Source organism: Sminthopsis crassicaudata, chromosome 2 (genome assembly GCF_048593235.1).
Source record: "Sminthopsis crassicaudata isolate SCR6 chromosome 2, ASM4859323v1, whole genome shotgun sequence".
NCBI classification, from domain to species: Eukaryota; Metazoa; Chordata; class Mammalia; order Dasyuromorphia; family Dasyuridae; genus Sminthopsis; species Sminthopsis crassicaudata.
In genome coordinates this window covers 542,317,059-542,340,718 of record NC_133618.1, presented here as the reverse complement: position 1 = coordinate 542,340,718, position 23,660 = coordinate 542,317,059, and the positions used below count along the sequence as shown (strand labels likewise).

The window sequence follows — 23,660 nt, the reverse complement described above, 5'->3', positions numbered from 1 at the left end:
GGCTGAACAAGATAAATTCATAACATATATGAATGTTACATTATATTATTATTCAGCAGGATGATTTCAGAGAGACCTAGAGAGACTTTCATGAACTGATGGTGAGTGAAATGAGCAGAATCAGGAGATCATCATACACTTCAATAACAATACTGTATGATGATCAATTCTGATTCCCTCTTCAACAATGAGATGAACCAAATCAGTTCCAAATGTTCAGTAATGAAGAGAACCATTTACACCAAGAGAGAGAACTATAGGAACTGAGTGTGGACCACAACATAGTATTTTCATTCTCTCTTGTCGTTTGCTTGCATTTTATTTTCTTTATCACTTTTTCCGGCTTCATTTGATTTTCCTTATTCAGCAAGATTATTATAAATATGTATGCATATATTAGATTTAACATACATTTCTACCATGTTTAACATACTGGACTACTTGCCATGTAGGGGAGGGGATGAGGGAAGGGTGGAAGGCCTTGCAAGGGTTAATGTTGAAGAATTATCCATGCATATGTTTTGAAAATAAAAAGCTTTAATAAAAAAAAAAGAATCATAGATCTTTGTACCATCAGAAACCTGCAGAGGTATCCCCTTGTCTTCACAGTACCCTTAATTTCATTCTGCAGATTAGCCTGAATCCACAACACAAAGTGAGGATTCAATCACAGACACATTTTCGAAGGGCACCATCACCAAAGTAGCCAGGACTGAGCACTACAGTAAGCACGGACTGGTAGAAAGAATTGGGGATGTTCCACTTGTAGAAGAGACTTGGAGGGGAGGATACTTAACAGCTTTATTTAAGTATTTGACTCCTGTGCAAGAGAGCTTAGATTTGCTTTGCTTGGTATGCTCTGCTCAAAAATAAATAAATAAATAAATAAATAAGTGAATAAATAAGTTGATTAATTAATTAATAAATAGATTTAGAGCAAAGGATGGAAATGGGAAAGAGGCCCATTTTGGCTTTAAAGAAGGAAAGAAACTTCTTTAGAAGCACACCTGTCCAAAGCTAGCATGGGGAACTTAGCAATCTGTGATTGGATAGCTTCAGGTGAAGCCTGGAAGACCACTTCTTCATAAGGACACTGAGGGCTAGATTTCCAGTTCATTTGGATCAAATAATCCATAATGTCTCTCTCAAGCAGTTATTTTTGAGTCAAAGGCAAATTAACTTTCTGTAATTAACTGATAACCCTGTACTCAGGAGACCCAGGATTGCAGATCTGTTTATTAGGCTCAGGAAAAAAAAAAAATCACATCATTAGACTGAAAACCTGAACAACTCAGTCACTGTTACTTGAGCTATCCCACCAGACTCCAAGGCTGACTCCGCTCCCCAGTTTTCCTTTCAGTCAGGGCTCCCAGAGGAATAAGGCTATGAGCATATCCCTTCCTAAACATCAACTGGAGCATGATTGCTTCTGCTTCAATTCTGCTTCCTTGGTCCACAAAGTCACTGATCCAGATTATCACAGCTGACAGATGGCCCTCCCTCCAATAATTCCTGCCCCCAAGGATGCTCCCTATACTGTTCTTTCGCAGCTTGTCATGTACAGTTTCTTGATTTCTCTTGCTTTTGTACCCATTAACAGGTTAAATAACATTTCTGAACTTCAGCTTCCTGTTAGTGAAATGGACACTCTTCACAGCTGAGTTACTGTATGGATAGTGGTTTTCATTCTTTTAAATGCTACAAACATTTAAAACCCTTTGTGTTCTTGTATTTCTGTCCCCCTTATTTGTATTCCCAGCCTCCAGCACTGTGCTTGGTGCACAATATATGCTTAATAACTACTTGGTGGTTGATTGATTTTTTTCAGTTATTATTATTATTTCTGCTTACTACTGTCTTGAGCTGTTATTTAACTTTTTTCCTGATAAATTTTTATGCATGTAAGTTCTGTTTCCCTTACCAGATTGGAAGTTCTTAAAGAATAGGAATTCTAGCTATACTTTGTGTTTTGTGTGTGTGTGTGTGTGTGTGTGTGTGTGTGTGTGTGTGTGTGTGTGTGTGTTTTCACAGCATCTGAAGCAATGTCTTACATGCAGTAGCTACTAAATAAATGAACTGAGGAATTGAGTAAACTTTAAAAAGTTCATTTCTGTAACTATAAGATGGAGATGAGAGTGAGGGTGAATAGATTAGAGGATATCTAAGATCCCCTCCATCCCTAAAATGACAGAAAGACTTGAAGTGTTGAGTTCAAATCTAGCCTCAAGATACTTCCTGTAAACTGTGGCTGAGGGAAGCTTATTTAATCTTTTGTAATGACAGCATCTAACTCACAGCATCGATGGTGAGGATCAAATGAAAATATTATATAAGTGCGAGATATTATTATTATTATTGTCATCTAAAAATTATGTGCTTTCTTAAATTTTTGACCTCCCTAGATTCCACTTCTGGGGGAAGTAATCCTAATAAATAACAGCATTAGGATCAGTGGACTTGGCCCATAACTCTAGAGTCAGCAGAAGGAGCAGAGAGGGAAGCAGACTAGAGAATGTTTAAATGATTTTTCCAATTTCCCAAGCACATGGTGATCACTCCACAGGGCAATGGGATCTCGTCTAGGCCAAGCCAAAAAAAAAAAGACTTTCAAAGGTCCTGCTCTCAAAGAGCCTTCTGATCAAAGAAGCAAGAGACATAGGAATAAATGGAGGTACAAGTAATGACAATTGCATGTTTCCCCATTCAAAAGCTGGCCCATCTGGAGACTCATTTCTGTCTTCCTTCCTCCCTTCCATCCTTAATGACCACAGCTCAAAGTGATCTCATCCTTTCCTGAATTTTTACAGGATTTATATTCTATGCTACACAATCTGTCCTTTAACTGTTAATAATTTGCATTCTCTAATGATTCCTTTTCTATGGCTCTGGCACTGAGATGGAAACCATCCATATGGAGAGGGAGGAGACTGAACAGTTCTTACAGGTTTGCAAGGCTTTTCCCAATCTGCCTTAATTCTAATGTCTTTCCTCTGTTAATTATCTCCAATTTAACCCATTGATAATCTTCGCACAGAGCTGACTGGACATTGTCTCCTGCATTTAGGCTGTGAGCTGCTTGTGATCAAAGACTGGTTTTGGAGTTAGTTTTGCTTTTTTTTTTTTTTTTTTCCATCTGTAGTTCTTAGCAAAGAACTCATCACATATTAAGTACTTAATAAATGCTTCCTTTACTGCCAAAATATTTTACATTTAATCCTCACAATAGTCCCCTGAAGTGGGGGGTATTATTATGCCCATTTTACAGATAAAGAAACTGAGACTGAGAGTGGGTTAAGTTACTTTCCTAGAGTCATTCAGTTATTATGTAGAAGAGTAACTCAGGTCTCTCTGACTCCAAATCATTATCTATTGAAACACTTAGCTGCTCATACAGCAGTTAGCACACTAAATCAGGTCTCTGACAACTAATTTTAGTATTTTTTAGTTGACTAACTAAATTAACTGTATTTTAATTATAATTAAATTAATTAAAATATAATTAAACTAATTTTAGTTGATTATATTTTCATTATTGTTTTAAGTAGCACAATGGATAGAGCACAGGGCCTGGAGTCAGGAAAACCTGAGTTCAAATTTAACATCAGACACTTAGTAGTGATGTGGTCTGTGGCAAGTCACTTAGCTCTGTTTGCCTTTGTTTCCTCATCTCTAAAATGAGCTGCAGAAGGAAATGACAAAGCGCTCTAGTGAGCCAAACAGGGTCACCAAGAGTCAGGTACGAGTAAACAACAAATTATCCCTAATAACACAAGTTTGCATAGCACTGTAGACTTTATATACGACTTTCTCATATATAATTCAATGTAACTCCCAAACAACCCTATCATGTAGATTGTACAAGTACGATCTCATTTTATAGGGGAGGAAATTAAAATTCAAGCCAATTAAGGAATTAGGCAAAGATACTCAGCCAGTAAGTGCTAGATCAAGAATTTCTCCCAGAAATTTTTCCCCTTAAATATAGTGTTTACATATACATATACATACACACATATACATATCTACAGTATACACACATACATAGACACTTATATGTTATATGTATGTATATACACATGTATATGTATATTATAGAGGGTTAGAAGACAGCTTTAATAGTGAATGCTTTTTCCCCTAACCACAAAAAGAGAGCCTTCTATGATAGTTTTCTTTTTCTCCTTAACTTGTTCCTTCATCCTTCCTATTTCCACCCCCATCTCACACTCTCCTTTTGCTATATTTCGCCTCCAGGCCAACAACCATTTCCACTGAAAGGTTCTGGGTTTTTCCCTTCAAGTTCCTTGGCTGAGACTTAGGCCGAGTGAGACCTCTGCGACCTCCTGTCTCTTCTGATAGGGACTCTCTGTCCTGGACAGCTCCCCTCCTCTCCGGCTCACTCACTTTGTGTCTCTGACTGCCAGACTAGCGTGATGGATTGCAAAGGGAAGCTGCTGGCTGCTGACCTCATCTCCCTCCCTCTGCCAAACTTTCCCAGCCCTCCACAGCTGATGTTTCCTGTGTCCAAGAGGCCTTTCCTGATTTCTCCAGGTGTTAGCGCTCCCCTAGACAGTCTTGTGCTTATTTTATTAATTCATCACCAAGCATTTATTAAGTACCTACCATATCCTAGGCACTAGGATAGAAGTATAAGGAATGAAACAACCCCTGATCTCAGGAGCTTACTGCGAACAAGGGACACAACAAATACGCATTATATACAGAATAAATTTAAAAAAAAATAAATACAAGGGATGATCAAATCTGATGGATGCGGCTCTTTTCAACAATGAGGTAATTAATTTAGGCCAGTTCTATTGGATTTATGATGGAGAGAGCCATCTGCATCCAGAGAGAGGATTGTGAGAACTGAGTGTGGATCACAACATAGTATTTTCACCTCTTTTGTTGTTGTTTGCTTGCATTTTGTTTTATTTCTCATTATTTTTCCTTTTAGATCTGATTTTTCTTGTGCAGCATGATAATTGTGGAAATATGTATAGAAGAAATGCACATGTTTAACTTATAATAATAATTACTCACTGTCGAGGGAAGAGGGAAGGGAGGGAGAAAATTTGAAACACAAGGTTTTGCAAGGATATATGTTGAAAACTATCTTTGTATGTGTTTTAAAAATAAAAGGCTACTATTAAAAAATAAAATAAATACAAGATAGTTAAATACAGGCAGCTAGATAGAGCAAGTGGATAGAGATCTGAGCCTGGAGTCAGAAAGACTCTTCTTCCTGAGTTCAAATCTGGCCTCAAACACTTCCTAGATGTGTTATCCTGGGCAAGTCACTTAACCCTGTTTGCCTCAGTTTCCTCATCTTTAAAGTGGGCTGGAGGAGGAAATGGCAACCCACTCCAATATCTTTGCCAAGAAAATCCTCAACAGTATCACAGTCATATATGACTGAAATAACTAAAAAACAACTTAAATTCAGTCTGAGAGGGAGGGTCCTAGAAATTGAAAGGATCAGAACTGGTTTGATATAGAAAGTCTTAAAGGAAGAGCAGTATTTTATGAGGCAGAGGTAAGGAAGAGAGCATTCTGGAACAGTACATGATCCATATGAAGATACAGAATTGAGAGATGAAGTGTCATGTGTAAGGAATAGGAAGAAGGTAATTAATAATAAAAATGGCTAATATTTATATGTACCAGGTACTATGCAGGTACTACACTTGACAATTATTATCCCTTTTAATATTTACAACAACCCAGGTGGGGGGGCATTGCTGCTATTATTATGCTCCTATGTAGTTGAGGAAACCAAGGCAGACAGTGATGAAGTCCCTGGCCAGGCTTCCAGATGATTAGTGTCTGAGACAGAATTTGAACTCAGCTCTTCCTGACTCAGGGCCCGGAGCTCCGACTGTGTGCCACTGTAGCGACTTGAAGGTTAGCTTGACAGGACTGCAGGGTACAGAAGAGAGAGCAGCTTCCAATGCAGCTGGAAAGGTAGGTTCAGGCAAGGTGGGGAGAAATTTTAAAAGTTAAACAGAGGTGTTGACATTTTATCGCAGGGACAGATAAGAGAAGGCCGCTGGCACTGATTGAACAAGGGCTGATTTGGTCAGATCTGTACTTAAAAAAATCACCTTGGGACCTTGGGCAAGTCACTTACCCCCATTGCCTCAGCAAAAAAAAAAAAAAAAAAAAAAAAAAAAAAAAAAAATTTAATCACCTTGGCTGCTGGATGCAAGACCATGTATCCCTCTAACAGAATGGAAGGTGCTTGAAGGCAGACTGTCTCACCTTTGTCTTTATGTCCTCAGGTACCTAGTAGGCACTTAATAAGTGCTTACTGTCGGACTGAGTCCCTTCCCACTTGTTCCCTCACTCCTCCCATCCTCCCATCAAATTGTGTTTTTTCCCCTCTATATCCCCCACTAGTCTGCATATATAGAAAAGGAGAAGCTTCTACTCACAGCTCAAGGATGAGGACCACATCTGTTCGGTTCTCATAGACATCATGGAGTTTGATGACATTGGGATGCAGGATCTGCTGCAGAATGTGCACCTCCCTCTCAATTTCTTCCCGCTGCACCCCTCGACGGCTCGCCCGGCTCTGCCTTTTCTTGATGAATTTGGCAGCATACTCAGCCCCCGTGCTCTTCTCCCGGCATTTCTTCACTATGGCAAACTGGCCACTGCAGAAACACAAACCCATACCAGAATGCTGATGTATTGTGGACTGCAAGAGTAATAACAATTAAAATAATCAACATGTTCAAAACCAGATTTTCTAAATCGCTTGAATAATGAAAAGAAGTCATCGCTCCAGCTTGGATCCCAACAATGCCTTTATTATCATTAATATGCTTTCATGAGGGAATTTTAATTAGGGAACTGTGACAAAGGAAAGGGCATTTATTCCATTTATTCTTGGTAAAAACAATAATAAAACTGAGGCTCTGAGAAGGTAAGGATACATGATGAGCTGGTTAATAGCTGAACCAAGGCTAGGTCCTGGACCCTGGATAGCTAAATCAAGCTATCTCAAAACCAGAACAAAGGGAGAAGTTGGCAAACCTAGTAATTATTATAATAGAAGAATCAATTCAAAGTTGAAAGGGGCTAAAAAAAAAAGTCACTTAGTATTTGATAGATGAGGGAATGGGCCAAAAAAGCCAGAGTGATTTATGAAGGTAGAGAGATATTTCAAGTCAGGTCATAAATGTGGGATTTTGGTTGCATATCAGATCTTAAAGGTTATGATGATGCATGATGAAAATGGAGAAGAGGATCATGGTAAAACATTGTTCTGCATTGGCTAGACATCCATAGTAAGTAGTAGGAAAGAAAATTACTGATGCTGGGAGCCCTGGGCTTCATACAGGTCCACCTGCTAATCTCAGAAATATCTTCTTGTTTGTTCTCTGGGATATGGGTATTTTAGGAGAAGAGGGGCATCTGGAAGACTTTCCCATTATCATTCCCTCATTCATACTCTCTGTTTCTGTCTTCTCTGTCTCTCTGTCTCTGTCACTGTCTCTCTCTCTCTCTGTATCTCTCTCTGTCTCTGTCTCTCTCTCTGTATCTCTCTCTCTCTCTGTATCTCTCTCTCTCTGTATCTCTCTCTCTGTATCTCTCTCTGTCTCTGTATCTCTCTCTGTCTCTGTATCTCTCTCTCTCTGTATCTCTCTCTCTCTGTATCTCTCTCTGTCTCTGTATCTCTCTCTCTCTGTATCTCTCTCTGTCTCTGTATCTCTCTCTCTGTATCTCTCTCTGTCTCTGTATCTCTCTCTGTCTCTGTATCTCTCTCTGTCTCTGTATCTCTCTCTGTCTCTGTATCTCTCTCTGTCTCTGTATCTCTCTCTGTCTCTGTATCTCTCTCTGTCTCTGTATCTCTCTCTGTCTCTGTATCTCTCTCTGTCTCTGTATCTCTATCTCTCTTTTTCTGCCTGTCAGCCTCTCTAATCTCCTTTATTTATTAAATAAGCAGGCTGGGTGAGATGATCTCTAAGCACCTAACCCTATGGTTCTGTATAACCAGTCTCTGGTGCCTTTTGTCCAAGTCCATCTAGGAACAACAGCATGACCACTGCAATTAGGAGAGGTGGAGAGTGACTAACTTCGGAAAGTCGCTCCAGACTAAGACAGCTCCAATCCAGAGGAAACCATACAAACCTCCCAGAGTCAAGTAGCACACACAAGGACTAAAATGAATCAACACATTTTTATTGTCCTTCTTTTCTGGGTCAGCTTAGCGCAAAGAGAGATTCTGCCCTTGGAGACAAGAAATCTTGCCTCAGGCACTCATTGTGCCAAAGAGGCAAGTCACCGAACCACCATGAGCCTCAGTTTCCTTATCTGTAAAATGGGGATAGTCATAAATACCTACCTCCTGCGTTATTATGAGACTCAAATGATGTAATATTTGTAATGGATTTATCCTGATGTCTAGCACATGACAGGGCTATTATTATTATTATCATTCTTCTTTTTACCATTATTACATAAAGAGACAATTAGTTGGCATAGGGAATAAAATGTTAGGCCTGGAGTCAGGAAGACCCGAGTTCAAATTCAGCCTTAGATAATCCCTATCTGTGTGATCCTGAACAAGTCACCTAAGAATCTAACTTGTCTCAGTTTTCTCAACTGTAAGATGGAGATAATAATAGTACCTGCATTCCAGGCTTGCTTTGAGGGGATCAAATGAGACAGTATTTATAAAGAACTTAGCAAAGTGTCTGGCAAATGATAGGTGTTTAATAAGTGCTTATTTTCTTCTAAGTAGATTAATTTGCAAACTTTAAAATGCTATAACAACATTAACCATTATTGTATTACTTTACGAAGTTGGAGTCAGTTTCCCATCTTTCTTAATAGCACTGGTCATTTTATTGTCCCTAAATGAACATGTGCAAAAGGCATGGAAGGCTGGTTTATATAGAACCATAGGATTTAGGTGCTCAGAGATCATCTCACACAGCCTGTTTATTTAACAGATAAAGTTGCTTAGAGACTTTGACAGAGGCAGACAAAGGGAAAGAGCTGGGTGGTGCAATGTATGAAATACCAGGTCTGAAGTCAGGAAGACTCATTTTCCAACCTCAGACACTTATTAGCTATGTGACCCTGAGCAAGTCACTTACCCTTGTTTGCCTCAGTTTCCTCATCTGTAAAATGAACCGGGGAAGGAAAGAGCAAACCACTTCAGTTGCTCTGCCAAGAAACCTCCAACTGTGGTCACAAAGAGTCAAACATGACTGACCGACAACAACAGATTATTATTAATGCAGCTCTTTAAGGTTTGAAATGTACTATATTAATGTTGGCCATTATTTTTATTGGTAGTAGCTAGGTGGCTTGGTGCTATGAATGAAAGTCAGGATGAGCTAAGTTCAGATCTAGTCTCAAACACTTACTAATAAGTTACTTAACCTTTGTTTGTCTTAATTTACTAGAAAAGGAAATGGCAAGCCATGCCATTATCTTTCCTAAGAAAATCTCGTGGATGGGACTGGCATTCTATGATCACAGGGTCACAAGCTGAACCCAACTGAGCAATGTTATTATTATTAAAAGACAAAGGCATAAATTCAAAATTGGAAAAACTAAGTAAAAATACATGAAAAGAGACAATACTGATGATGTCATGAAACAGTAGGAGACAGAAGCCCCATGAATAAGGATTACAGAAATTCAAAGAAGAGGAGAGATTCCTGAGAGCAGTAGGAGGCTAAAAAGACTAGAGTGGAAGAATAATATTTAAACACTACATTTATCCTATCACGATTCCTTGGCCCAATGATGGCTTCAAATTATCCACTGTACCGTGATGAATATGGAAGAACAATTACATGTGTTTAATCTATAATGGATTGCTTGCTGTCTTGGGGAAGGATACGGGGAGAGGAGAAGAATTCAGAACACAAGGTTTTACAGAGATAAATGTTGAAAATGATCTTTGCATGTATGTGGTCCTCCTGACTCCGGGGCTGGTGCTCTATCCACTGTATCATCTAGCTGCCCTTTTGCATGTATTTAGAATTTTTAAAATTATGTTTTAAAAAATCATCTGCTGTAGGATCTCTCAGACCACAACAAAGCTGACCCAGTTAGCACTGAGATGAACATCCCACTGCCTCATCTAGCCATCTCCAGATGCCTGAATCCCAGCATCCCTTCAAAGACTTTTTGGGCATTATTTATCTTTATTATATTATTATACCCTTGGCATTATTTATCTCTGTAAATCTTCTAGTGACTAGCACAGGCTTCTGCTCTAGGATGGAGTTTTAATAAATGTCAGGTGAACTGAATTAAATTGAATTACTTAAAAATGCTTCCTGGCCCTTCTGGTCAAACCAAGCCTCATTCATCATGTCCTAAGCATCCCTTCCAATTGTTTATGTTGCCAAAATTGTGTATGCTGATATTGCAAAAAATCAGGATAGCCTTAGTCCTCCTTCTCCTCACTTGCTAATAAACATTTAAATAGTGCTTTACACTTTTCACAGATCTCTTTTTTGATCTTCACAATCATCCTGTGAGGCAGGGGGGGTTGACAAATGAGAAAAGAGAGATTGAAGGAGGCACCTGGTCCAATTCCCCTACTATTAGCCCTGTGCTCTGTCCTTTCCATTCCTATTCCACAGATCTGCAAATCTGAACCCAAGGTCAGGGGAAGACAGTTTTCTGAGAACAGAATCTCCACCCATAAAGAGTTCAGGTCACCTTGATCCATGTTTCTCCTTGTCCATGTTAAAGGGGAACGATGACGTCCCTCTGACGCTGAACCTTTTAAAATTCCCCTTTATGCTTCCAGAAGAGAATGGACGTAGTTTGCACTGGCTGGCAGATTTTCTTGTTGCAGAGCAGCAGTTAAATGTGAGAGGTTAATGCTGGTCAGGCTGGCGTCTTCCTATCACACCGAGAGGGAAGTATTTTAAGGGTAGATGACTAATAGAATACCAGACAGACCTGAGACTTATTTGACATTCTCCTTCTGATGGGAGAGGCTTTCTGGGGCAAGAGTCTCTTCCATTACTAGCAGGGACCTCAGTCCAGAACGCCTCCTTCTTGTTCCTGGCTCTCAGTTAGACCCACTGTGACTAGAGGGTCACTGAAGCCTGGAGGGCTGCAATAATCCACACTCAGGCTCATTCCAACTGATACTGATGCCCTAAGTGAGAGCTTGGAAATCATCCCAAATTCTACTTCCTTTAAAAGCCCATATCAGGTCTCACACCTAGCATTTAGATGAGGCTTTGAGATTTATTGTTGTTGATGTCTGACTCTTCATGATCCTATTTTGGGGGGTTTTCTTGGCAAAGATATTGGAGTGGTTTGCTATGTCCTTCTTTGGCTTATTTTGTAGGTGAAGAAACTGAGGCAGGTAGGGTTAAAGGATTTGCTCAGGGTCACCCAGCTGAGTCCAGATCAAATACATGAAGAGTTCTCTATCTGCTGTGTCAGTGTGTCACCCAGCTGCCCGTTTTGAGGTTTACCGATTGTTTTTTCTTCTACAAGAATCCTAGTAGTAAAAGTATTATTGTTCCCATTTTATAGATGAAGAAACTGAGATTTAGAGAAGTTGGAGAGTCCAAATCCATCACTTTCCCATTCTATCAGCTGAAACTGATGAGGAATTCCCTTTATTTAATTCTGTTTCCTTATTTACTTGTTTGTTTTTTTGCTGAGGCAATTGGGGTTAAGTGACTTGCCCACATCACACAGCTGGAAAGTGTTGAGTGTCTGAGGTCACACATTTGAACTCAGGTCCTCCTGACTTCAGGGTTGGTGCTCTATCCACTTCACCACCTAGCTGCCCCTCCCTAGCTTAATAAATTTTCTTAGTACAGACTCACTGCCTTAGGTTTATCTTTATTTTCTAACAATGCAGAGGGGCTTCTTTTAAGTCTCTGCTGAAGTCCTACTTTCTACAAATTAACCTTTCTCAGTCCTCCTTAATCTTCTTGCCCTTCCTCTGAGATTATCTCAATTTATCCTGTAAATATTTTCTTTGTACATAGTACTTTCTGAGTACTTTAACCTTGCTTGTCTCAGTTTCCTCATCTGTAAAATGAGCAGAAGAAGGAAATGGCAAACTACTCCAATACCTCTGTGAAGAAACCTCCAACTGTGGTCACAAGCCAGTTTATTAGCAGAACTGAAAGAGTGCCAGATTTAGGGTCAAGGAAATCCAAGTTCAAATGCAGCCTTAAGACATTTACTGATTGTGTGTTCCTAAGCAAGTCATTTAACTTTGTCTGCCTCAGTTTCCTCATCTGTAAAATGAACTGGAGAAGTAAATGCCAACGACTCCATTATCTTTGCCAAGAAAATCCCAAATGGGGTCACCAAGAGTTAGACCCGACTGAACAACAACATAGCTATTTGCAAGCCATTCCCTCCATTTTCCCCCTTTCTTTGCATTCCCAGGGTGCTTAGCACAGTGAAAGGCGCATAGGATATAATAAATAAATGCTAAAAGTGGGAGGGATCACAATGTGGGGTCTGCATCATGGACTTAAGATTCCAAACCTGGACAACACAGAGTTCTTACCATCAGAAACTTTTGGATCTTTCAATACAGAGATTGGGTAAAAGAGACAAATCAAGAAAAGGCTCCTTAAGATAAGTGGAGGTCACAAATAGATCCAACCATAGCCCAAGACTCCCTGAAATTTACTAGAGACCCAGTAACTAGAAGGTGATGAAATAGCCTAGGGGACAAATGGATTAGCAAGGTGGTACAAGGGATAGAACTAACACTGTCTGAAGTCAGAGAGACTCATCTTCCTGAGTTCAAATGTAGCCTTAGATGCCTACTAGCTGTGTGAACCTGTCTGCCTCAGTTTCCCCATCTGTTAAATGAACTGAAGAAGGAAATAACAAACAAAACCCCAAATAGGGTCACAAAGAAGGGAATATGACTGAACAAAGTGGAGAAATAAGCTGTAGAAACTACTGAAGTCCAAGGAAAACCAAAGCTCAATTGGTCTCCCCATTTGGAAAGAAAGCTCGGAAAGGTTTCTCAGGTCTCTTTCTGAGAAGGCTAGAAGGTCAATAAATATGTATGAAGTGCTTACTATGTGTATTGCATTAAGATAAGGACTAAGATCAAGGGAAGCAGCTTGGGGCAATGGAAAAAGCACTAGACTAGGGAATCAGGAGCCAAATTCAAATTCTGCCTCAAGATACTTGCTATCTGTACCAGCATCAATTTCCTCATCTGTAAAATGGGGATTATGCCGTCATCTGCTTCACAAAGCAATGGCCAAATTTCAATGAGATAGTGTATGGGAAGCATTTTGTAAACCTAAAAGTGTCATCTCAAATGTTAGCTATTATTATTATTATGAGGTAACAAGATAAACAAGACCTGGCTCCTTCCCAGAAGAAGCAAACAATCTAAGAAGGCAGATGAGACACAGGAGAAAAAAAATAATACAAGTAAGAATAGACAAGTACAAACAGCCAGGATTTGGAGGAAAAGGTAGTAATCCTATCTTTGCTACTTTACTTGCTGTGTGGCCTTCGGCAACTACCAACCTCTCTGGGCCAGTTTCCTCATCTGCAAAATGAGCCAGTAGAATGAGTTTGCCTCAGAGGCTTCTTCCAGCTCTGGAGATTATCTGAGAGCAAGTAATTTTCTTAGTCAGGCCCCAGTTTGTTCTGAGAAATTAAACTAATCCTATGCCTATTTTTAATTGCTTCTTCACAGGAACGCAGGATTGAGTGAGAATCTCATTTAAAAGAAAAGAGAAAACAACTGGAAGTCTGATCATTCCTAGAGAAAACTTCCATATTGCAATCAGATTGTAATAGTTGAGAGAGGCAATTAAATTATCAAGAGCTGCCGAAGTTTTCCTGGGCAAAGAATCTCCATGAAAATGTCACCCTGACTCAGTCCAACTTTCAAGTAAGTAAAACATCACAATTCTAGGCAGATGCCTTTCATAATAGTAATAGGAATGGTATCTACTGTGGACGTAGTACTGCCCATAGGATTTTCTTGCCAAGGATACTGAAGTGCTTTGCTATTTCTTTCTCGGGTTCATTTTACAGATGAGGAAATTGAGGCAGACAGGGTTAAGTGATTTGCCCAGAGTCACAAAGTATCTGAGATTAGATTTGAATTCGTGCTGTCTTGACTCCATATCTGACTACTTCCAAAGTTCCCTTCAAAGATCAACTGAAGGGGCAGCTAGGTGGCCCAGTGGATAGATCACCAGCCCTGAAGTCAGGAGGACCTGAGTTCAAATCTGATCTCAGACGCTTAACATTTCCTAGCTGTGTGACCCCAGGGCAAGTCACTTACCCCTAATTGCCTCAGCAAAAAAGATCAACTGAGACATCTTCCACATGAGACTCCCCCCAACCCGATCCCGTAGCCACAAATTTGTTTTATATAGGTACATGTTGTCTCCCTAAAAATGTGAACTCAAGGCCTGGGACCATTTTGGCTTTCTGAAACACCTAGCTCAGTTCCAGATAAGAAGTGGATACTTAAAGGGTTAATTGATGCATCAGCCAGCCATTTAACAAAGTGATCCTCACTTTACAATTCATACCCCAAAACTTCTTTTGATTTGGCAGTGATCACATACCTAGGAAGTAAGTATGAGATGCGGGATTCAAATTCGGATCTTTTCCAAGGCTGGAGCTTTCTAAATCAGGCGCTCTTTCCACTCTAACTTTTGGAAACTTCAATCCTATCACTGCCCTAGAGGAAGCGTCAATGAGTCTGTGGCATGTTATCCACATTCCTCATTTTCCAAGGCTCGGAGTAGTGTAGAAGTGTAGACTCAGGAGTTTGTGTCCGATCCTCAGTTCTGCTACAAACTGGCTGGTGACTTCTGCAGTCACCTTTACTGCGCCTCTGTCCCTTCATCTGTATTACCTCCAGATTGCAACACCCGCTCACCTATCAGAAATGCCCAAATCTAAACTGTGGTACAAAGGTGAGGCTGGGTGAGGTGACATTTCCAATGTTGGGAACTCTCTTCCACACAGTGGATTTAAAAAGCCTTGTAGGAAAGAATAGTTAGTGTTACAGTTAATCCCCCCAAACACTGAAATTACATACTGAACCACAGCTTATAACAACACATTCTCGCAGAATTATGTAATTAATACACACCCCTTCTTAAGCAGAGGCCTCTGTCTGATTCACTACCTCAACAACAAGAGTAGGAAAAATCTCATCTTGTCCCCAGGCGCTTGCTGCCAAGTTTCTGCAGGCATCAGAAGATAAATCCTGGCTTGGGGAACAATTTCTAAGCAGGATACCCTCCCATTTACTCATCTCAGCCATACCCTCCAAGGTTCTTTTTTTTTTTTTCTTTTTTTTTTTTTTTCCCCATAGCTAAAGTCAGGACTTGCTCCATAGAGAACTTTATCGATCGAGGAAAGAGTTGGTAGAAAGATCGAGAATTACAGACTTCAGAACTGAAAGGAGCCTGAGAGTGTCTCAAGTCCTCATTTTATCAATGAGGAAACTAAAATTCACAAATGTTAAGTGACTTGGACAAGGTTACTCAAGTAGTAAGTACCAGAACCAGAGTCTGAACTTGGGACCTCCGACTCCAAATTCAGCTCTGTTTCTGTTATGTTGAAGTTCTAGTCTCCATTCTGCTCCTTGTGTTAGGCATTTTATCCGAGTTCTCGGACTTTCAGTTTTCTGCCAAAAAGAAATTTTAAAAACCCCATACTATATCACACAAGGGTATTGAGGGTACAATGAGACATGGGAAAGGCATTTGCAAAGTCTAAAGCATATAAAAATAGAAGTCATTATTAGCATCTATTGGATAATACTACAAGGACTTTCCCCTATGCTGTGGAGATTTCCCCTGCACGGCAGTAAGGTAAGATAATTCTAGGTTACAAAATGAGCACCTGTTTGTGCCGGGGCAGAAGGAGTCGTTCATTCCATCCCGTGGCGCAGGCTGCCCTGCTCAGACCTTAGAGGTGAAGCGACGACCCGGCCTTGGGACTGTCCCTCCTTTCCAGATAATAGGACGGACACTAATGATGGGTGAAGGCATCTCCAGGAGAAGACTGGAGATCAGAGCATTCCTCCTTGAGATTCACTATGTCAGTTAGGTAGTGCAGTGGACAGAGAGCCAGGAATCTCAAGTTCAAATCCGGCCTCAGACACTCCCTGCCTGGGTGACCCTGGGCAAGGATTTCCCTCTGTTAGCCTCAGTTTACTTGTTATAAAATGGTAAACCACTCCAGTCTCTGCCAAGAAAACTCCAAATGGAGCTGCAAAGAGTTACACATGACTAAAAATGACTAAACAACAACAAAGAGATTCATCCCCATCCCCTTCTACCTTGTGGCTACCACCCAGAACCAGGAACCTGGGAGAGCTGAGAAGATCCACCTTGTTGTTATTGCTCGTCCTTTGTTCTCCAAGAGGGCCATGACATCAGGGAGGGCACGGCATGACAGGCGAGTGACTCGGATTTAAGTGAGGGAGGGCGGGCAAGCTCACCCGCCTGACTTTCCCTCCAGACCATCTGGGTCCAGTGGCCTGATATAGAGCAGGATGATAGAGATGGCCCTAGTATCTACCTTAGTTTATTAAAGGAGTTCTATCACTAATTACAAGGGATCATAGATCATAGATTGGAAATTGCAGAATAACCTGGAAAGACTTATATGAAGTGATACAAAGTGACAAGAGCAGAGTCAGGAGACCGTTGAACAGTTATAACAATATTTTAGGCAATCAGAGACTGGGTTATCCCATCTCCTCATTTCGCAGATGTGGAAACTGAGGCCTTCTGAGGTCAGGGAGTAAGTGTCTGAAGCATAATTTGAATCCAGATACATTCCATGTCTCCTTTCATTTTCTTTGCCCATTTCCCCTCCAGTGTATAAGGTTTCCCTGTTATAAAACTGTAGTCAATATCTATTCTGTTTTACTGCTTTTTTCTACTGGACATTATGAAAGTACTACCTGAATATAAACATGCTTTGAGGAATTTTAAATGTAACCTATGATGTGCTATTTCTTAGACTAGGGGTTCTTAACTTTTGTTATACCATGGACTCTTCTAACAGTCTGGAGAAGCCTATGGAACCCTTTCTAAGAATGCTATTTTTAAAATTTTATTTTTTATTAGTTTTCATCATTTTATTCCAAATACATGTAAAAATAGCTTTCAACATTCACTTTTGTAAGATTTATATTACAATTTTTTCCCTTTTCCCTTTCCAAGACAGCAAGCAATCTGATATTGGTTAAATATGTGCAATTCTTTTAAACATATTTCCATGTTTGTCATGTTGAACAAGAAAAATCAGACCAAAAGGAGAAACAACTATGCGAAAGAAAAAATAAACAAACAAAAAGGTGAAAATACTATGCTTCAATCCATATTCAGTCTTTTTAGTTCTCTCTCTGGATGTGGGTAGCATTTTCCACCTCAAGTCTATTAGAATTACCTTGAATTATCACATTGTTGAGAAGATCCAAGTCCATTACAGTTAATCATCGCATAATCTCAGTATTACTATGTACAATGTTCTCTTCGTTCTGCTCATTTCACTCAGCATCAGTTCATGTAAGTATTTCCAGGCTTTTCTGAAATCATCCTGCTGGTCATTTCTTTTCTTTTTCTTTTTTTTTTAATTAATTTTATAATTATAAAATTTTTGACAGTAAATATGCATTAGTAATTTTTTATAACATTATCCCTTGCATTCATTTTTCCAAAATTTCCCCTCCCTCCCTCTACTCCCTCCCCTAGATGACATTTTACATGTGTTACAGTATAACCTAGATACAATATATGTCTGTAAATCCAATTGTCTTGTTGCACGCTAAGTATTGGATTCCGGAGGTATAAGTAACCTGGGTAGATAGACAGTAGTGCTAATATTTTACATTCAATTCCCAGTGTTCCTTCTCTGGGTGTAGTTGTTTCTGTCCATCATTGATCCTGCTGGTCATTTTTTACAGAACAATAATATTCCATTACATTCATATACCGTAACTTTTTCAACCATTCCCCAACTGATGGGCATCCACTCAATTTCCAATGTCTTGACACTACAAAAAGGACTGCCACAAACATTTTTGCACATGTGGGTCCTTTTCCCCCTCTTTTTATGATTTCTTTGGAATACAGACCCAGTAGAGACACCACTAGATTAAAGGGTATGCTCAGTTTTATAGCCCTAAGAATGCTATTTTTAAATGTGTAAAATTAAATATAGGAATACAAAAGAAATCAATTACATTGAATATAGTGATCAAAAAGTTTGTTTTTTAAGTGTATAAACCCTAGAGTAAGAATTCTTGTCTTAGAAGCATCCAGAACCATGAAACATCACTATATTAACCCCCTGTTTGATATTGATGCTAGGTTTTTTTGGATGAAATTTGTCTACAAGTTGCAATAATATAAAAAGAAATGGAAGTGAGTCACTAAAACTGCCACATAAAACCTGTTTTCTAAAGTCATTTAATTCACTCCATTACCTGACCAAGAATTCTCACCAGAACATCTCCAAAAACAATAATAGGAAAACCAGATTACATAGGGAGACCACAACATCCCACCATTTACCATATGGTCTTGAAAACACCCAAATTACATCTTTGTCTGGGCTGTATTCTTTTCAGGTCACAGATGTATTCTTTGTGCCAGCTTTCTGATGAGGATGGAAATTAACTGGCTCCTCTAGGCTCTTAGTACTCTCTAAAGAGATAGAGGCACACTTCCCCTTACCTCCCTTTATAATAGCTCTTTTTGTGGGGGCAAAAAAAATTGGAAATTGCAGAATAACCTGGAAAGACTTATATGAAGTAATACAAAGTGACAAGAGCAGAGTCAGGAGACCATTGAACAGTTACAACAATATTTTAATGATGACCAACTGTAACTATTCCCAGCAATACAATGATACAAGACGATTCTGTAGGACTTGTAATAAAAAATGTTATTCATCTCTAGAGAAAGAAGAGATAGAGTCTGAATATAGATCAAAGCATATTTTTAAAACTTTCTTAATTTGTTGTTTTCTTTGGGGGGAGAGCGGTCATAGTGGTCTGTGTTCTCTTTTGCAACATGGCTAATGTGGAAATGTTTTTCATGATTCTTCGTGTAGAATCTCTATCCATGTGTTTGTTTTCTCAAGAGAAAAGGGAAGGAGGGAAGGAATTTGGAACTCAAAAATTATAAAAAAATAAAAGTTGAAGTTTGTTTTTAAATATATTTGAGAAAAAAATTATCTTAAAAAGGAAAAATAAGTTTGTTAGGACTAACAGATTTAAAGGAAAAAAGGGGGACAGGAGATATTTCAGAAGTACCATCAACCAAAAATGATAGGGATGGGGAAGAGAAAGAGGAAAGGGATCACACTACTGTTAGACCAGCTCCTCCTATAGTCTGTGAATGCTTAAAGGTAAATTACATGCGTGTCAGTCTTAGATTTTTTTTTTAAGTGTTCAACCCATTCTGGTCCCAAATTCATTTCAAGTCAACAAACATTTATTCAGTCCCTACTGTGTACAAGGGACTGCAATAGATTCTGAGAACGCAAAGACAAAGAAAAGAAACCAATTCTCCTCTTAGGAATCTTATGTTGTACTCTGAACACCCAACACTTGCCCCAATAAAAGTCTTCCTTGCCTTCCATTAGGCCACTTCTCTTCACCTGAGAGTGCTGGTTGGTAATTTTCCTCCTAGTTCACTTCCTCAGACTTAGTCCATCTCAGGTGCGTCCCTGGCCCCTCACTGATGGCAGTCTCCTAAATCCCAGAGGCTCCCAGCACAGGGACCAGTCTGCTATGAAATTCAAATCCACTTCCAATTATTAGTGTAACTAACAGAACCAAATGGAATAGAAACATATATCTGGGCCAAGCACTGTCCTGGTTTCAGGTTCTGATGAAAAAATAACAGAGGAAAAAAGTTACCTAAAGTTTTTCCAGGAGTTATCATCTTGTGCATGTTCAGATCCCTGATTTGCCTGATTCAATAAGTCAACCAACAAAGTCTTTATTTATTAAGTACCTACTAGGTGCTAGGCACTGGATTGGATGGAGATACAATGACAAAAATAAAATGATTCACAGCCTCAAAAGTACTTACATTCTTTTAGGGAAAAAAACATATGTCCAAATATAAGTAAATATCAAAAGTATTCAAAATAGAACAACATGATAGAGCAGTGGATTGAGTAAAGGGCCTGGAGTCAGGAAGACCTGAATTAAAATCTGGCCTCAAACACTTCCTAATTGTGTGACTGGGCAAGTCATTAATTTCTATTTACCTCACTTCCTCATCTGTAAAATGGGGATATCCTAAAGAAGGAAATAGCAAACCACTCCAATCTCTTTGCCAAGAAAACCCCATGATCACATAGAGTCAAACACAACTGAACAACAACAAATTCAAAATTGAAACAAGCAGTTAGAAAAAGCAGAGGTTTCAATGGAGTGATTGAGAAAGGCCCAAGCCTAAGCCTAAATAAGTTTGAGAGTGGAATTGAGAATATATGAAAATATATACAAATCAATAAAAAGGTAATTTGGGAAGGGGAAGCATTAGCTGCTGGGGGGTGGGGGAGGAATCAGAAAGGTAGGAGGCGCTTCCTGAGCTAAGTTTTGAAGGAAACAAAAAGAATCCAAGAGTCCCGAGTTATACTGGTCTTCAGTGATTAATTTTAATTTGAGGTTTCATTCTGAGCCAAGCACTATGAGGGCTAATTGCTAAAGAGACAAATGGTCCCTGCTCTCAGGGAGTCGTTTTTTTTCTTTTTTCTCTTTTTTTTTTTTTTGGGTGGAGGTAACTGGGGTTGATGACCTGTCCACGGTCACAAAGCTAGTAAATATCCAAGGCCAGATTTTAACTTGGGTCCTTCTGAGTCCAGGGTAGAGCTTACTTTCTAATGAAAGAAAACCTATAAAAGAAAGCTGGAAAAGATTGGAAGAGTAATACTTGAAGCATGGTATCTAGTTGGCCTGGAGCACAGGTCCTGGGCAACATATGGTCAAAACTTAGTTATAACAGCCAGGCTATCCAGCTATGAGGCTAATATCTTCTATTTATTTATTTGCTTAATTTATTTAAATGTTTTAGAAAATTTTAAATAAAAAAAAAAAAAACAAAGAGCAGAAGAACTAGAAAACAAATTGTCAACATTTGCTGGATTGTGGAGAAGGAAAGGGAGTTCCAGAAAAACACACACTTTTGCTTTATTGACTACACGAAAGCCTATGACTGTGTGGATCACAACAAAATGCAGCAAGTCCTCAAAGAGAGGGGAGTACCAGATCATCTTATTTTTCTCCTGAGAAAGCTAAATGCGGTTTAAGAAGTAACACTTAGAACTGAAAATATAACAACTGATTAGTTTAAGACTGGAAAAGGAGTACAATAAGGCTATATATTGTCACCTTATTTAACTTATATGCAGAATACATCACGCCAGATGCCAGCTTAGACAAATCAAAAGCTGTAATTAAGGTTGTCAGGAGTAAAATCAACAATCTTAGATATGCAGATGATACCATTCTGAGGGCAGAAAGTGAAGAATTAATATGCCTCTTAATGAGGGTGGAAAAGTAAAGTATAAAAGCTGTCTTGAAGCTTAACATCAAAAAAAGAAAGAAAGAAAGAAAGAAAGAAAGAAAGAAAGAAAGAAAGAAAGAAAGAAAGAAAGAAAGAAAGAAAGAAAGAAAGAAAGAAGAAAGAAAGAAAGAAAGAAAGAAAGAAAGAAAGAAAGAAAGAAAGAAAGAAAGAAAGAAAGAAAGAAAGAAAGAAGAAGAAAGAAAGAAAGAAAGAAAGAAAGAAAGAAAGAAAGAAAGAAGAAGAAAGAAAGAAAGAAAGAAGAAGAAAGAAAGAAAGAAAGAAAGAAAGAAAAACTAAGACTTTGGGAACTGTTCCCATCAATTTCTGGCAAATAAAGGAATAAGAAATGAAAGTAATGTCAGAGTTTATATTCTTGAGCTCAAAGATAACTGGAGATAATGACAAATTAAAAGATGCTTAGATGCTTGCTCCTGGAAAGAATGCTATGGCAAAATATGGGCAGCATACTAAAAAAGCAGAGACATCACCTTGCTGGGACAAAGGTTTGTATAGTCAAAAGTTTACAGTTCTTCTTATGGCAATAAGTGGCTATTAGAGCTTTCAATTAGTGGACTTTGAGAATCCCTTGGATAGCAAGGAGATCAAATCACTCAACACTTGAAGAAAAATAATTCAAATTAATCACTGAAAGGTCAAATATTGAAGCTGAAGCTGAAGATCTCTGGTCACATCATGAGAAAGTGAGACATACTGGAAAAGATCCTGATGTTGGGAAAGATCAAAAGCAAAAGGAAAACATGGTAAAGGATGAGATATATAGTGTCATGGAAGTACTGATCATAAGCTTGGACAGACTTTGGGAGACAGTGGAGGATACAAGGCCCAGAATGATATGGGGTCACATAGAATTGGATATAACTGACGGACAGCAACAAACTATGAATGCACACAAATAGTAGCTGACTGATTTCAGGCCAAAACTGTGAAAAAGACGGTCTGTCTTTGCTTCTTCCAGCCAAAATTCCTCCCTTTGAACTCTTACCTCCCCCATGTCCACCCAGATGATCCCTCACCCATCCCTCCTTCTTTCTCTTTTTCCTCTTTCCCTACTCTCCTACTCTTGTTGCTTTTACCCTCCTCCCTCCAAATCCTGCCTAGACTTCAGATGTTTCATTTACTATTTTCCTTCAAGTAGTACCCATCACTAGGAAACCTGCTTTTAATTCACCATCAAACCCTTTATCTAAAAGAATTCAACTTTAATGGCAGGATTTTAGGCAATAGGAGGTAGGATGAAGATATTTTGCACATGATGGCTAAGTCTTTAAAATTGATTCATTTCGGGGGCAGCCAGGTGGCACAGTGGATAGAGCCCCAACCCTGAAATCAGGAGGACCCGAGTTCAAATTTGGCCTCAGACACTTAACACTTCCTAGCTGTGTGACCCTGGGCAAGTCACTTAACCCCAATTGCCTCAGCAAAAAATAAAAAATAAAATAATCCAATCCAATTCAATAAATCATTTATTAGATGCCTACCATACACATGGCATTGTGCTAACAACAGTAATACAAAAACAAAACAAAATAGACCCTACTCGTTTTGATGAAAAGAATATAGCATGCAAACAACTTTGGAAATAAAAGTTATTTGAGAGGATCATACTAACAGTTGGATAATGGAAGAGATCAGAGGAGACTTCACCAAGGAGGAGGCTCCTAAGCTAAACCTCAAAAGAAAATAAAACTTCAAAGAGATCAGGTGAGATGGAGAGGCTGAAGGAAATGTCCAGAAGTGAGAGTTGGAATGTCAAGTTTAGAGAAAGGATAATAATGTAGTCTGACTGGAATGCAGAGTTCCTAAAAGAGTCAAGTGAAATGGAAACTGAAGCCAGATTATAGCAGGTCTTAAATGTTAGGCTGAAGTGTTTAGATTTTATCTTGGAGGCAACACGCAGTCATTGACAGTTTTTGAGCAGGGATGTGCCATCACCAAACCTGTGGTTAGGAAGATTATTTTAAATACCTGAAGTTTTCAGTGAGAGATCAATTGAAAGACTGGACTGGACTACAGTAGTGGCTGGGTGAAAAGAGAAAACAGGATGGATATAAGAAATGAATAAAGAACTTATTAAGTGTTTACTATATG

The 23,660-nt window shown here is 39.1% G+C and overlaps 1 protein-coding gene across 5 annotated transcripts in view; it reads right to left on the bottom strand.

Annotated features, from left to right (window-relative positions):
• Positions 1-23,660, bottom strand: part of DAPK2 (death associated protein kinase 2) — a 190,114-nt gene that overhangs the window by 74,169 nt on the left and 92,285 nt on the right. For 4 of the 5 annotated variants that reach the window (XM_074294862.1, XM_074294861.1, XM_074294866.1 and 1 more), the window contains one exon: positions 6,432-6,653. In XM_074294862.1, coding sequence (XP_074150963.1) covers positions 6,432-6,653 — 222 coding nt within the window. Of the gene's footprint in view, positions 1-6,431; positions 6,654-14,567; positions 14,808-23,660 lie in introns of those variants that run through there. The other variant, XM_074294865.1, reaches the window with a different exon arrangement.